Here is a 14,084-nt window from a genome sequence, read left to right as displayed (position 1 = left end):
CTCAGCAGCCTACCTGTCACTGCTCCAAGGGCCGGGAGGATAAAGCAGGTTCCAGCATGTCCTGCCCAGAACCAGCCCAAGCTCTTCCAGCAAGTCAGAGCTTGATGGGGTTGAGGTGCGGCTCCTTGCATGGAGGAGAAGGAGAATGGGAGCATGCTGTGGCCCCTGGATCCCATGGGAGTGAGTGGGGAAGGAGGCACAGAGCCCAGGGCAGCATGAGGACAGATGGAGCCTAGAGGTGTAAGCGACCTGCTGGGCACAGCACGTGGCCCAGCAGTGTCCCTTTTGGGGATGACACAACCCATGGGCTTCTGGAGCTCCAGGACTTGGAGGAGGTGGTGTCTGCTCTCTGCAATGCTAAGGATGGAAAAGCAACAGCTTCAGCTCCTGTTGAAGCCGCAGGTCTTGCATAGGGTGGTGCAATTGCCCTGCTTTGGGGGCACAGGCATTGCCCCAACCCAACCCCGCTGCCATAAAGCTGTGATCAGCCCTGACAGAAGAATTTAATCTAGCCCAAGATCAGCAGGCAGCCTTCAGCAGACATCCCAGCCCCACTGGAGCAGCAGGGCTTGCTTTACACATTGACCATTCTTCTGCTGGTGCTCTGCTGCCAGGTAATTAAAATGGCTTCGCCCTGCAGCCCAACAGCTGCCTGCAGATAGCTCGCCTTCCTGCCCAAGGGACCCTTACCTCATCGTCTGGTCCGGAGTGCTTGTTAGCTGCAAGGCAAGTCTGAAGGATGCAAGGATTTCATGGAACAGAGCGAAGGCAGAATCTCAAACCTGCCTGCTTTATTGTTGGTTTCCTAGAATGAGGACAATGGAAGGAAAAGGAATATGAGATAAGAGGGGAAACAAAAGCAAAAGCCAATATAGATCCTTGCTAGAAGGATGTGGAAGAGCAGAGCATTTGCAATGGGAGAGGGTTGGAGTATTTCTCAGTTGTGCTGAGTGCATCGGGAGTATTCCCAGAGCAAACAGGGCAATTAGTTTGGATTTACGCTGTGCCAGTGAGATGTCAGCCCTCCAGGGTTGGCCCATGAGCTATTCATTCCCTATGGGATGCAGGAAAGGCTGCACTCACTGCTCTGAGATCACTGTAAACTCCCTGTCAGGCTTCTATTGCTGTCTCAGTCCTTCCCTTGGCACTGGGAGCAGCCACAGGGATGGGATCAGGCTGGCCTTTCAGGTTGCCTTCAGCCCTGCAAAGCAGCAGCTATTCTCCAGTTCAGGGGTGTCATTTCCTTCTGATGAGAGCTGTCACACCCCTAAATGAAGCCCTTTCTTTTCCCTTTGGGGCGCAGCATTCCCATCCTTCTGAGTTGTTCCTATTACCTGTGGGTTGGATACTCAACTGTGCTGTTGATCTGTTAGAGGTTCAGCCCCAAGGACCTGTTCCTTCTGTCTCGGACTGAAAGAGCAAAGCCCCAAAGTTGCTGCCCCACCAGAACCAGGAAAACACTCAGTTCTGAGGCTTAAGGAAAGGTTCTATTTGTGGGATACCCAGGTAGGACACAAGGCTGTTCCTTAAAGCATTATTCCCCTTGTTTGGATCAGCCAGTCTGCTGAGCACGAGTCCTCCAGTGAAATGGCCGTTTCTCAGTGCCCAGCCTTACTTCTAATTAGCAAGTCAATCTATTTCTGCCCAGTGCTGTGCTAGGAGGACATGTCCTGTGCTGCTCTCTGCATCCCCCTGGGATCTCTCTTCTAAACTTTGCCTCCTTTCCCATTTAGCACAGGCAGGAATCTGCTGCCAGACACAGCCCGTGGGGCTCCCACCCTTATCTGAAGGGTGACCCCCTGAACTCTCTGACACACACTAATAGGAGTTAATGACACTTATCTGGAGATTTATCTTTCTCTCCCTGCCTGCCCCACTGAAGCATCCCTGTATCTCACAGCCAGAACCATTCGTGGCATCCAGATGACACCGGCACTGATGGGAGAAATGCAGCTCAGACAAACTAAGCAGCCTTCATTGATATCCCCTTTTTTCCCTGGCTTCTTTCCCCCCCCCCCCCCCCCTTCTTTTAAAGACTCCATTTGCATTCATTCAGTACTCATCTGGTTATTTCTGGAAGCCTCTCCACGACTATTCTGGTCACTTTACACGGAACTGAGGATGGTACTTTTTGTCCTCTCTCTCTCTGTGCACTATTTATATCCTTCCATCTGTCTCCTTAGGTACTCGAGCATCCAGCTGTGTTATATCTATCACCTTGGCAATAGCAACAAGTGAGGATGTTTCTTCACAGCTGTTAGCTCCCACAGCGGCTGCTATAGAGCAGGGGTGGCAAACAAGGGACACCCCAACTGCTGTGCAGTTTTTAGCCCTGTTGCTGTACCAGCAGGTTGTGAAGCACCAAGAGAATCATATAGAATGGCCTGGGTTGAAAAGGAACACAATGATCATCCAGCTCCAACCCCCTGCTATGTGCAGGGTCACCAACCAGCAGCCCAGGCTGCCCAGAGCTACATCCAGCCTGGCCTTAAATGCCTGCAGGGATGGGGCATCCACAGCCTCCTTGGGCAACCACAGTCCTCCTGCTTCTTCCTCTGTTTTGGCTGTAGAGTTTGGGTCACCTGGACAGCACAAAGAGTTCCTGGCAGTAAGGTGCCGAGAGTGTTTATATACCCAAACACAGAGTCTTCTGCAGGAACTGAGCCCATATTGTCATGTCTGCTAAAAAACCATGTTAGTCTGCTTTGTGTTATTGCTCTTTCCACCCCCCCTTCTCCATCTGAGAAGAACACGCGTTCTCTTGAGCAGCCTGAAGGGTAGCTGTTAGCAAGTGGGAAGACACAAACAGCAGACGGAGGAGGAGGTGGGCATGGTGGGCAGGTGGAGGGTGGGAGCAGAACCGTCTGTCAGCTCCAAGGAGAGGATGGGGAGCACAGAGATGCACTGCACAGCCCCAAATAGCTCCTGACCCAGGGGATGGACAGGGATGGGATATTAACATCAGGCCAAGGCAGGGAGATGCACCAGCAGGAAGGAGCAGCTTGCACTTTGGGCTCAAGAGCTCTTGGAGAGGTTGGTCATGGAGATGACTGGGTGTTTCTGCTTGGAAACAAATTGGCATTTGGAGAATTTACACAGAAACAACACTTGAAAAGACAGCATTGGTCTGGCTTTATCCAAAGCGTCCCATTGCCTTACAACCAAAAGCATTTGGTTTCGGTTGCAGCTCCCTTTGGAAGAAGTGAGAATACAGAGGAAGTCGTTCTCAAATAAATCCGAGCCTTTAAATGTTAATTATAAAAAAAGAGAACTGGATTTAAAGCGGGCAAAAAAAAAAAGAACACCACGAGAAAAAGGAAAGGAAACATTCCGTTCCAAGGTTAGCACAAACCATCTCAGCCTTATCTTGAGGGCCTTTTCTATTTCGTTAAAACGAGTTTTGTCCAAATCAGCACGTTCCAATGGATAGTTTTGGCTTGGACCAAGTGGCATTTTCAATCAGAACAACATGCTGCGATGGGAAAATTTCCACTAGGTTTGGCTCCCCTCCCCCCCCCCTCCATCATATTACCCTTTTTTGTGGCAATTTTGTCAGCCCCCCCCTCCCCCCATTTCAGTTTGGACCTGACATCCCAGGGGAGCAGCCAACCCCTGGAGCAGCCCAGGATGAATTGATGGGGTTCTCTATGTGAGGGTGGAAATTCAGAGCCTGCTGCTCCCATCTGAGCACAGCTTGTTGTGTGTAGGAAGGAAGCGGGGAGCCCAGCATTGATGCAGTTACAACAGCAGTCAATGTAGTAGCTATGAAAGTCAATGAAATGCGCCAATTAGGGCCAACTGAGCTATTTAACCCTCCGTCTCTGGGCACAGTTTCTCCACTATGAGGCTGGAAATGGGATGTTGACTCCTGGCTTGCCCCATCTTGTTGCTTGTTAATAGATCTTTATAGGGAAGCGATTGGTTTTTGGTTCTGGCTTGTCTGTATCATAAACCCGGACATTGGGAACAGTGGGATTTAGAGGCAGTACGTGACTGAAGCACACCGTCAAGATTCAAGCCTTGTAGCTGCCCACAGCTCCTGTCACAGTTGCTGATATCCCTTAGAGCCTATTTGCTCCAACACCCCCAGCCTGGGGAAGAAAATAGTGACACTGAACCTCTTCTGTTTGCATGCTGAGCCCCCAGCCCAGGACTCACTGACACATCCATGGGACTGTGGGTGATGCTGAGATGCCTGGAGGGTGCACATGCAGGGCCAGCTTTGTGCAGTAAGGATCCCCATGAGTCACTCAGGGCATTTCATCCCACCTCCTCAAAGGCATTCAGCATCAAATTCACCTGGATGCTCCAACCAAGCCCAGCTCCACCCTGGAGCTACCTGCAAGCACAAAGCCACCTTGTCTATGGAAGGGACAACAAAGCATCAGAAAGTCCCTAGTTTTTCTTCCCCAGAAGTTTTCTGGCCTCTCCCATTGCACTACAATCACCAAGTACATAAAATTCACAAGTCAAAGTCCCCAGTTATCCCTGCTCGCCCCAGAACAGGCGAGCTTTTCTCCTGGAGAGATGTGACCAAATGCAGTCCCTGTGCTCTAAGTCCCTCCCTGCAGAAAGGATCCTCTTTTTTTGCCCAAGTCCCTTTGAACTGCTGCTCCTCCTGCCCTGAGCACCGCGAGCAACGATGTAACTGCATTGCTCTCCCTTAACCCCACCAGCAGAGCCAAGCTGCTGCCTCACACCTCACAGAGAGGCAGGGAGTTTGACCCCCAATGGGGGGCCTGACCCTCACTCCTGCCAATGCTGTGATTGAGGGCAGCACAGGCTGCCCTATGGGTGGTCCTGTCACTTGTTTGCAGCCCTGAGGCTCACAGAGCCCATCTCCCCACAGCCGTTGCTGGCTTTGAACCCAAGGGTCCCCATCCTCAGGCCATGCTTTGCTAACTTCAGTCTAGCTGCTCATGTGGATGACGCTTAGCTTCTCTTCCAGGCTCTGTCAGTAGGTTTGCTTCTTCATCACCCCATGCCTCAGTTTCCCCAGCCATAAAGATGAGGGCAACCTTTTCCATCCAGGGCTGCAAAGCATCGCAATGCCTGCATGCTGCTTCCTTAGGTGAGAATCATCGCCTCAGTATGCAGAGCCCCATATATCTAACCCCAGCCATGCCAGTGAGATTACCTAGGTGGCCTTGGGCAGATTTCTTTGTCATTCAGCACCTCCGATTTCCCCATCCCTGAAAGCAGAGGTAATAATACTTACCTGCCTCTGGGATGTGTGAGGATTAATTAGTTACCTTCTGAAAAGCCCTTTGAAGGCTCAGCGCTTTCCATAAACATGCAGACCCAGCTCCTGCAGGCAGGTGCAGGTAGAACTGATGCAGGGTGCCCATGTGCTGCAGAGATCACCAAGCTGGAAGAGGAGAGGAATATGTAAAGCGAGTTCCCTGCACAGAGCCTTGATAAGAAAGCTCAGCAGCAGGCTGGGAGTCAAGCAGGGGGCACTGTGTGTGTTGTAGATGGTGTTCTTCCCTTGGGAGCTTTGAAGCTTTTCCACTCTCATGGAGAAATACCTCTCAAAGAAGAGAAAAGCCATTAAGGGAGAGAGCACAGGCAGCACAAAGGGTGCCTATCCCTGGTGTGTTTGGTGCCATGCCATGTTGGTGGCCATGATTACTCCTGGTTGCCAGCTCTGATGGGGTCGGAGCCATCAGAACTTCTGGTTTCCTTCTGGCCACAAAACAATGTTAATTGTTTCTATCTTTGGACAAATTATAGCAGCACAGAGGACGGCATTTCCCACTTGAAACAGTAGAAAACGTTTCTCTTAACTTATGGAGCTCATGGAACTGCCAGCAATGCATGACAGACCCCAAGGATAAGACAAGAAGAAAGCAAAGACCGCAGCCAGAAAGCTGCGAGTGGTTAGCAAGCCTTTAAACTACAGGAAAATGAGAATCTTCATCTCCTCCACAAAAATCCCAGGCCTGGTCACCATCAATGTGGTTTGGCATGGGGCTGTCACCACATCTCAGGCATTAGAGCAGAGAGTTTGCCTGCGTTGGTAATTCCCAATGATGGAAGGGCTTTGAATTGAGTCAGGACAGAGGGAATGAGGGCGGTGAGGCCAGCAGGGGCAGCAGCTCCTCATCACACCTGAGTCAGCAGAGTTTCGGCTTTGTCGCGTTCCCATCGGGATGAAGGTTGAGTCACAGCAGCCGAGCCCTGAGAGCTCCCATTTCCTATTCCTGCTCTGTGCTGGCAGCCTGGGCAAGGGAAGGATTGGATGCTTTCTTTCTGTTGCCATCCGGTTTTATTTTGGTTTTTACTCAATCTCTTCAGACTCAAGTTCTCTCGTTTAGGAAATGAGGCTCGTTATGGGTTGCTATCTTGATCCCCTCTTCACAGCTCTTCATTAAGTCTCTCCTCAGCACCTGGGGAGCTCTAATAGGGAGAATATTTAGCCCTGGACCAGGGCTCTTCGAACAACATCCAAAGTAATGCAGAAACCCAAGGGAGAGTCCAAGCAAAGAAAGTACTCACACACACAGGGCATGGTGAGGATGGGTCCGTGGTTGGACTAGATGACCTTGGTGGTCCAACCTCAATAAACCCATACATTTGGGTATTAAAGTCTCCAGACATCCCCAGCTGAATTGCTCTCCCCTTACTCAATGCCTCTTTCCCACCCCTCCACATTTCATTTTCCTGTACTGCTCTTTCCTGCCCTCACTTCCCCCCCCAAGCTCTCAATTAACAGTGGCTATGAATCCAGCCCCATCTCAAGCCATCAAACATGCCTGGGTACCTTCCCTCTTGCTTATAGAGAGGCAGCACACGGGAGGACTTCTGTTTTCTTTCCTCACTGATGAGCAAAGAGATGACTCTGGGATGCAGGGCTTTGAAGTATCACTCTTTGGCCACCTACCTGTTTTTCCTAGTGCAGAACCACGGTCCTAAGTGCATTCACTGGTGCCATACCAGAGGATCTAGTGGCTAGAGGTGGGAAAAGCAGAGACATTGGGTTGTGATGGTGTTGGGGAGATACAGGAAGGATGGAAAAATGGGGAGGGCTGAAACCTAGAGAAGACAAATGGAGGAAATAAGCCCTGCAGAACAGCTTGAGGGGCTCCTTGGTGATGGAGACCAGCTGGCATGCAGGAAAGAAACATGACCCACTGCTCTAAGTCACATAAAGCCTCGAGGGAAAGGAGATGGGAGTCCTAAAGCCACGTACTGAAAGCACATGGTGGGAAAAGAGCTGAGGAAGGAGCTAGAGCAAGGTCCAACCCAAAGGCCTGGAGGGACAGGGTGCACAGTGAGCAGCCAACTGCTGGGGCACAGCAGGCAGAGGCAGCCTGGTGCTCAGGTGTGGGAACCAGCAGCCTCAATAGGGATTAGCTGACGTGCCAGCGGGGCGGGCCAGTGGGAGCAGACTGCTCCACCATGACTGAGAGCCTTTGTGCTTTGTTGCTGAGCATGGGATTTCGTGGCTTTATTGCAGGAAGGCCTTTCCCAGTGCTGTGTCAGCACTCGCAGCCAGAGCCCTGCTCTGCCAGCCTCCCTGCTCCTGCCATAGGGCATATTCCCCTCCCCTTGACTTGAGGGTGAAGCAGAACAGCTGTGTGAAAGTCAGGAGAGGAGCAGCAATGAGAGAATGCCAGGAGCAAAGAGGCATGGCTGTTCCCTTCCCACTCCTTAGGTTTACAGCCCTTCTAGAGAGCTAGAACTGGGCTGCTTGCAAGGTGGAAGCACAGACAGCAAGAGCTAGTAGTCTGGTGCTCGGCTCTGCTGTTTGATCTGTGGCTGCTCTCACCCTGTCATCTGCTTTCCTTTCATCTCTCCCTATGAAGAACACCTAGGACAATCGTGGCTTTGGTCTCACTAAGGGCTTTTGTGATGGCTCAATGAGCAGACTTCCTAAACCTTCAACAGAACAAGGGCAGCATCCATGGAGCAGACCCTCTGGGAAGCATCTTTCATTCAAGTGGACCCCGAGGCTGCTTTGCACTTTATTTCTCCAAAGAAGAAATGCTGCATGGGCAGGAGAAGGCAACCCTTCTTTATCCCAAAGCATCTCCTCATCCTGTCCCAGCTGACAGCCAGCAAAGGGCTGCCTAGAAAGCTCACTCAGCACAATCCATTGACTGGTCCTCGGATATTAATATCCCCATTGCCACAACGCACTGGTGCTAGATAAGAACCAGTGACCTACAGTACAAAGCCCTACATTTCCTATTTACAAGCCAGCATTTCTTTTTTTTCCCCTGGGGGTGGGGGGAGAAGGTCTGGATGAGAGCCAGCTGGGCCATTGTAGGGCTGCTACCTCCTGTCAGTCCTCATCAAGCTCTTGGCTGGGGGAAGGGATGCTTGGGCTTCCAGCTCTTGCAACACAGTGCCACCTCCAACCTTCAACTTCCACATGCAGCATCGCCACCTGGAGCTGCCCTCTTGTGTATGGCCCCATCCCCTTGTTCTGGGAAGGCAGCCCTCCCCTCCTATTCTCTTTGGGAGTCACTGGGGGCTATGGTGAATCAGCACATGACAAAGACTTCCAGTAAAAGTAAAAGTGTGCTGCTGCAGGAAGCAGGGGCCATGAGTCAAAGGCAGCACTCCTTCCCAGTGGGCTGCAAGCACTGACTAAGCAGGGTGAGGCACTCTCAGAGCACTGCTCTGAGGGCCTGGCAATTCATACCAATTCTTTCCTTGGTAAGAAGCAAGGTATTAACCCCAACACCTCAGCCAAGCACCACTTCAAACCTTCACATCCTGCCACCTGAAATTCCCCTCCCAGGATTTGGGATCTTCTTTCCCATGTCTCACCCTGCCTATCTCAACTGCAGTGTTCCCATGGGCTGCTGGAGGCTGATTGCATTCTGCCTTGGGAAGGCTTCATTTCAAACCTTGATCTCCATGTAAAAACACGGAGGGGTTGAAATAGGAATTCAGAAATACCAGGGAAAAAAAGAATACAACCACAAAGCTCACCAAGATTAAGAAAGTTCTGTCCCATTTCTCCTTCCACAAAGGAGTTCTTGGATATCTTTACCTAAAAGCATGCAAACCCAGAGCCGGGACAGTGCTTCCTATAGAGCTCATATTGCAAGGAGCCAACTGAGAATGAGGTGCTTGATACAAGGTCTTTTATAGGTGGGAACATGATGCATTGCTTTGCCCTTTAATGAGGCCCGGCTGCTGTGACCTCCACATCCCCTTCAGTTCTAAGTGATGTGAAGTCTATTAGGACTGATTCCTCTGACATTTGCTTCAGCTGTGAGATTGCCCCAGCAAAGGGCGGCTCAGCACAGTGCTGCCAAGGGCTGTTTCAGTGCCCTTGGGGTGAGATGAGTATCAGGGAACAGGAGGGAGAAATCGGTGAGACACCTTGCAGAGGCAAGGTTGTGCAAAGCAGAGTGGAGTTCACATGGTGCTTAACAAAGAGGCATTGATCAGAGGCTCAGTTGTGACACAGTGCAGTGCTTGGAGATCATTTCCAGAGCATTCTATGCAGGGAAGGGCAAGAACCTGATCCCACACTTGCAAGATCTGCTGCCTTTGATGGGTCGATGGTCAGACTCGATCTTAGTGGTCTTTTCTAAGCTTAATGATTCTAAGATTTTAGGCACTGGTACGTTCTGCAAAGCCTCGAGGGTCAGCATGCACTTTGCATATCACACCCAGGGTGCCCAGCCCCTTATAAAGCACCCTGAGCTCTGCACGGGGCCCCCAAGGCCTGGCATGACCCAGTGACTATCTGGGCTTGGGATCGTGGGGAAAGGCACCAGCACAAACCACTTCAGAAGCCAAGGTGGAGGAGTAGCATCCCAGAGGTCTCCGCTAATGAGTGCTTGGCACCAACATGTCTTTGGCGCTCAGCTGGGCCTTTTCTACCTTAAAAACAACAACAACAAAAGCAACGACAACAACAACCAAAAAGTCAAAGAAAAACAACGAGTAAACTGCAACTCAGCAAGCTTCAGCCTACACGGCTCCCCATTGATGTGCAGCTGTTGGGGTGGATCGGTGGGCACTGCAATGCAATGCAGGGTGTATCCCAAAGCCTTCCCTCTGCCACGTCGACCACACGCATCACTCAGCAAAGCAGCAGCAAGGTGCACGTGCACACACACATCCTGCTTAATATGTTCAAGCCTCTCTGCAGGTTGATTGCTGATGTTATTTTCTCCTCCTTGCCCTGGCTTGCACGCTCGCTGCCATCAATAAGCGATGCATTTACCCTTATGAATTATTGAGTGTGTAACGGGGCCGGCCCAGCTCAGTCACCTTGCAAACCAACTCTCCCACGAGCAAGGCAGCAGCCGGTTTGCCCTCTGGCTCCCGATGGAGAGCATGGGATGCTGATCCAGCACCTTGCAAAACCCCTTTATGTCACCCGTCGTCTGTGCTGAGGTTTGGGTGTTGTTACTGCAGCAGTGCAGAGCAGTGGGTGCTTTATTTCCCCCAATGGGAAGCTTGGAGGAGCGGAACAAAAGGAGTTTACAACGTCTTGCAAAAGAGCCACGAGTTATTCAGTCACCTGGAAAGGAAACATGATTTCCGCACACTGTTTGCTGGGTTTTTTTCTCCTTTTCCCCCGAAGCCTCTAGAAAGTTTGGAATGTGTTTTTGTTAAAGCTGTTGCATGTAGGGGCCTGAAAACGGTGCTGGCAACGTCGTGATGTTGGCAATCTCTGCTGGCACCAGCTTCTTCCCCAGCCCGGAGCCTGACACTTTGCACCTGGGAAGAGGAGGGACCGCTCCGGCTGAGGGTCAGCTCCATCAGCACCCAGTTTGTTTTGCATCCCAGTACAGTCTGTGCTGATGATCCCGTGGCAGGGGGAGTTCAGAGCTGGGAACTGTTCCTCCCACCCAAGGCCGAGGACAACGACTTGGTTCATAAAAGGGTCATTCATTCATTTGCAGGGAAATCGGAGTGTAAAGAACATTGTAACAGAGGTGAGGGGGTGGATTGGGTTTTCTTGTGATATGCACCACCAGCATGCTTGACATTGTTATTTAAGGGGCACACTGTGGGTGCCCATCCCTGGCCTTCAAGCTTGCATAGTTCTGCAAGCAGGACTTCTTGCCCACCCCAGAGAGCTCGGGCTGTCCTATGGATGCTCAGCAAGGTGACCAGCGTGATGGCTTTCCATCCTCTCTGCAAGATCCAGCCCATCTCCAGCTCCTCTGGCACTGTGAGGAGGCACAGAGCCACCACCTCCCACTGCCACCAATGTGGCTTCTTCCACTGGGATCCCAAGGAGCAGCTGAGACCCTTGGGTGGGGGGGTCATGATGCTGGTGTGGACATGGGGCCAGTGGTACCATCTCCCCAGCCCTGGAAGCATGAGCCCTGTGTGGAAGAGGGGGGAAGCAATGAATACGCTCAGCTGCAGTGCAGGAAGGAGCAACATGCTGAGCACACAGGCAGCCCCAAGCTGGGTGCAGGCTGTTCCCAGGGCCTCTGCTACGTGATTGCTGTTGCTCTCCAGCAAGCTCCCACATGCCTTGTGAGGCTGCAAGAGCTTCAGAGCCAGGCTCCTTGGCAGGGCTGCTGTGCACCTCTGTAGGTGTGGGCTCAAACCTCCAGGCTAGAAGGAGCAGCCTGTGCTGCAAAGCAAGTCGGAGGCTTCTCCCTGCTCCACACCCGCCTGTTCTTTCCCGGAATCCAAGGACTGCATGGTCCAGATCCAGCCCTGCTCTGCACCCACTGCCCTCATTCCATCAGGTCATAAAGGTGTTCTGTGGGGTCTCACTGCTTGGACATCCTCCTCCAGTTGTCAAGGAGAGCCATCATCCAGCAGTGACAGCACTGGAGCAGGAGCATCCCTTCCCTCTGCCTCCTGGTGGGACATGCATGGCATCTGGGTGGCCTTGTCCACACCACGAGGGGAAGGTGCAGCCCTGTGACAGCCCCTGAGGACACAATGGCTTTGTGCAGGCAGGCACATGAGGGCACCAGTGCTTTGCTGTGGCTGTAAGCAGCACTGGGAAGCATTCAGCAGCACCCAGCCGCAGTGTAGGGTGTGGGGCAGCCCGGTGCTTGGCTCAGGAAGGGGGCAAGTCCACACAAAGCTCCAGAGACCGAGTTTCGGTCTTAATTGCTGCCGACTGTGGTCAGCTGATGGCGTCTCATGGCTGGGTTGGGTTGCTGAGGCTTGTCCTCGGGGTCATGGGCTCAGCATTGAAGGGGAGGAGAAGGGGAACGAGCGCTGAAGCTGCAGGAAGGGGACACGCATGGCCGTGTTCATGTCCTGTCAGCTGGAGGACATCCCCTGTTTCTCTGGCTATCCGTGTCCTTTTTCTTTCCTTTTCGTGTTTCTCCCTCTTTGTACCTCTTTCCTTTTTCTTCTCCCCCTCTTTCTTCCCTTTCCTCTCAGTCTCCCAGAATACATCCAGTCTCAGATGCTGCCCGAAGCAGTGAGCAAAACCCGCTTTTCTCGTTCTCACCGCCTTCCTTCCCCATTGTATTTCGCATAGAAATACTGGCTGTATAATTATCAGTGCATTATCTCTAAACATACAGATTAGGGAAAGACACAGCGGCAGCCAGAGATGAATTTCAGGGTCAGTCTGGTGGGAGATATTTTCTCCATCTGGCAGGGGAGGAATCAAAAGAGACAGAATAGCAGCTGGGAGCACAGCCACAGCTTCTGCTGAGCATCTTCCATCCTTACCCTGCAGAGCCCAGATGGATGGATGCTAAACACCTTAAAAACAAGGCCACTGAAAACCATCCAGATCATGCAGGTAGCTCATGCAAGGTGGATGGGCACTGCCATATATCCGTCCTTCTGTGGGAGCTGTTGCTGCTCTGTAATCAGGGCCTCGGTCTCTGCAGCTCATTTAATTACTGGTGCACTTCCAATAGGATTAAATGGGTGTCTGAGTGTGTGTTAGCATATGTTGGGACATGCTGTGCTGATAGATATCTGTGCCTTCGTGTGCCTACGGATACACAAGTTCTGTGTACTTACACTGAATGATGCGGTGCCTTCCGAGGTTGAAGGCAAAAGGAAAGTATTCCTGATCCAACCTGGAGCCCTTGGTAGCTGTAGAGCTTTAGGGCTGGTTATGGTGAATACTGAACACTAGAAGAAGAAAATGGGATAAGTGAAGCTGTTCATGGGCCCAGCATGCAAGAACTGTTGTTTTTTTTTATCTCGTTTTTGGCCAGTTCTGTGTATATTCATGTTTTCCTGTGTCCTTGCAGGGCTGCAAGCTCAGACTGTCTTAGTCAATGACACAGTCTCGGGGTTCATTGGGACAGACGTGGTCCTGCACTGCAGCTTCACCAACCCGCTCCCCAGTGTGAAGATCACGCAGGTCACGTGGCAGAAAGTCACCAACGGCACCAAGCAGAATGTGGCCATCTACAACCCTTCTATGGGGGTCTCCATCCTTCCACCTTATAAAGAACGGGTGACTTTCCGGAACCCTTCCTTCAAAGATGGCACCATTCAGCTCTCTCGACTCGAGTTGGACGATGAGGGAGTTTACATCTGTGAGTTTGCCACCTTCCCAACTGGCAACCGGGAAAGTCAACTGAACCTCACAGTGCTGGGTAAGCTATTGGGTCAGTCCGTGGTGTAAGCTGTTGCCTCCAGCTAAACAGGTCTAGAGGAACCCGAGACTCCCGTCTTGGGTACTCAGGGCAAAGGTTGAGCCTTTGGTGTGAATGTCACCTATTGTGCTCTTTCACGTTGACCCTAAGGAGGTGGAGAGCAGGGAAGCCAGAGTAGGTGGTTCATTGGGTTCTCTTGGGAATGTCTCTTCCTCTTCCCAGACCCCAGCTACCCTATTTCTTAATGCAGGTAGAATAAGAGTGACCTGTCCCTTAAGGGCATGGTGAGTTTTAACACCTTGTGTCTGTCAGGTGAGCAGGGAGGAGAGAGGACAGATCCTAAGCACAAGTAGAGCTTGTCCTTGGAGCACAGGGCTGTGAGTGAACAGGCCCCACCCAGTGTCTGCATGATTCATTTGCTTTTCAATTTGGGTTTCTCATACTAACATAGGGATGAAAACCTATTGCAAGAAGGGACTGACTTTCCTTCATGCATGTGCACCTAGGGCAGGTCCAGCAGCTGCAAGCAGTTGACAGCAGCTCTACATACACCACAAGGTCTGTCGT

General features: G+C 51.6%; 1 protein-coding gene across 3 annotated transcripts in view; it reads left to right on the top strand.

Annotated features, from left to right (window-relative positions):
* The window catches only part of NECTIN1 (nectin cell adhesion molecule 1), a 70,197-nt gene that overhangs the window by 18,588 nt on the left and 37,525 nt on the right, over positions 1-14,084 (top strand). For all 3 annotated transcript variants that reach the window (XM_072354761.1, XM_072354763.1, XM_072354762.1), the window contains exon 2: positions 13,167-13,517. In XM_072354761.1, coding sequence (XP_072210862.1) covers positions 13,167-13,517 — 351 coding nt within the window. The remainder of the gene's footprint in view (positions 1-13,166; positions 13,518-14,084) is intronic.

Source organism: Excalfactoria chinensis, chromosome 21, assembly GCF_039878825.1.
Source record: "Excalfactoria chinensis isolate bCotChi1 chromosome 21, bCotChi1.hap2, whole genome shotgun sequence".
Lineage (NCBI taxonomy): Eukaryota > Metazoa > Chordata > Aves > Galliformes > Phasianidae > Excalfactoria > Excalfactoria chinensis.
Note: the sequence above shows the minus strand (reverse complement) of the source record. Positions and strands in the feature narration are given on the sequence as shown.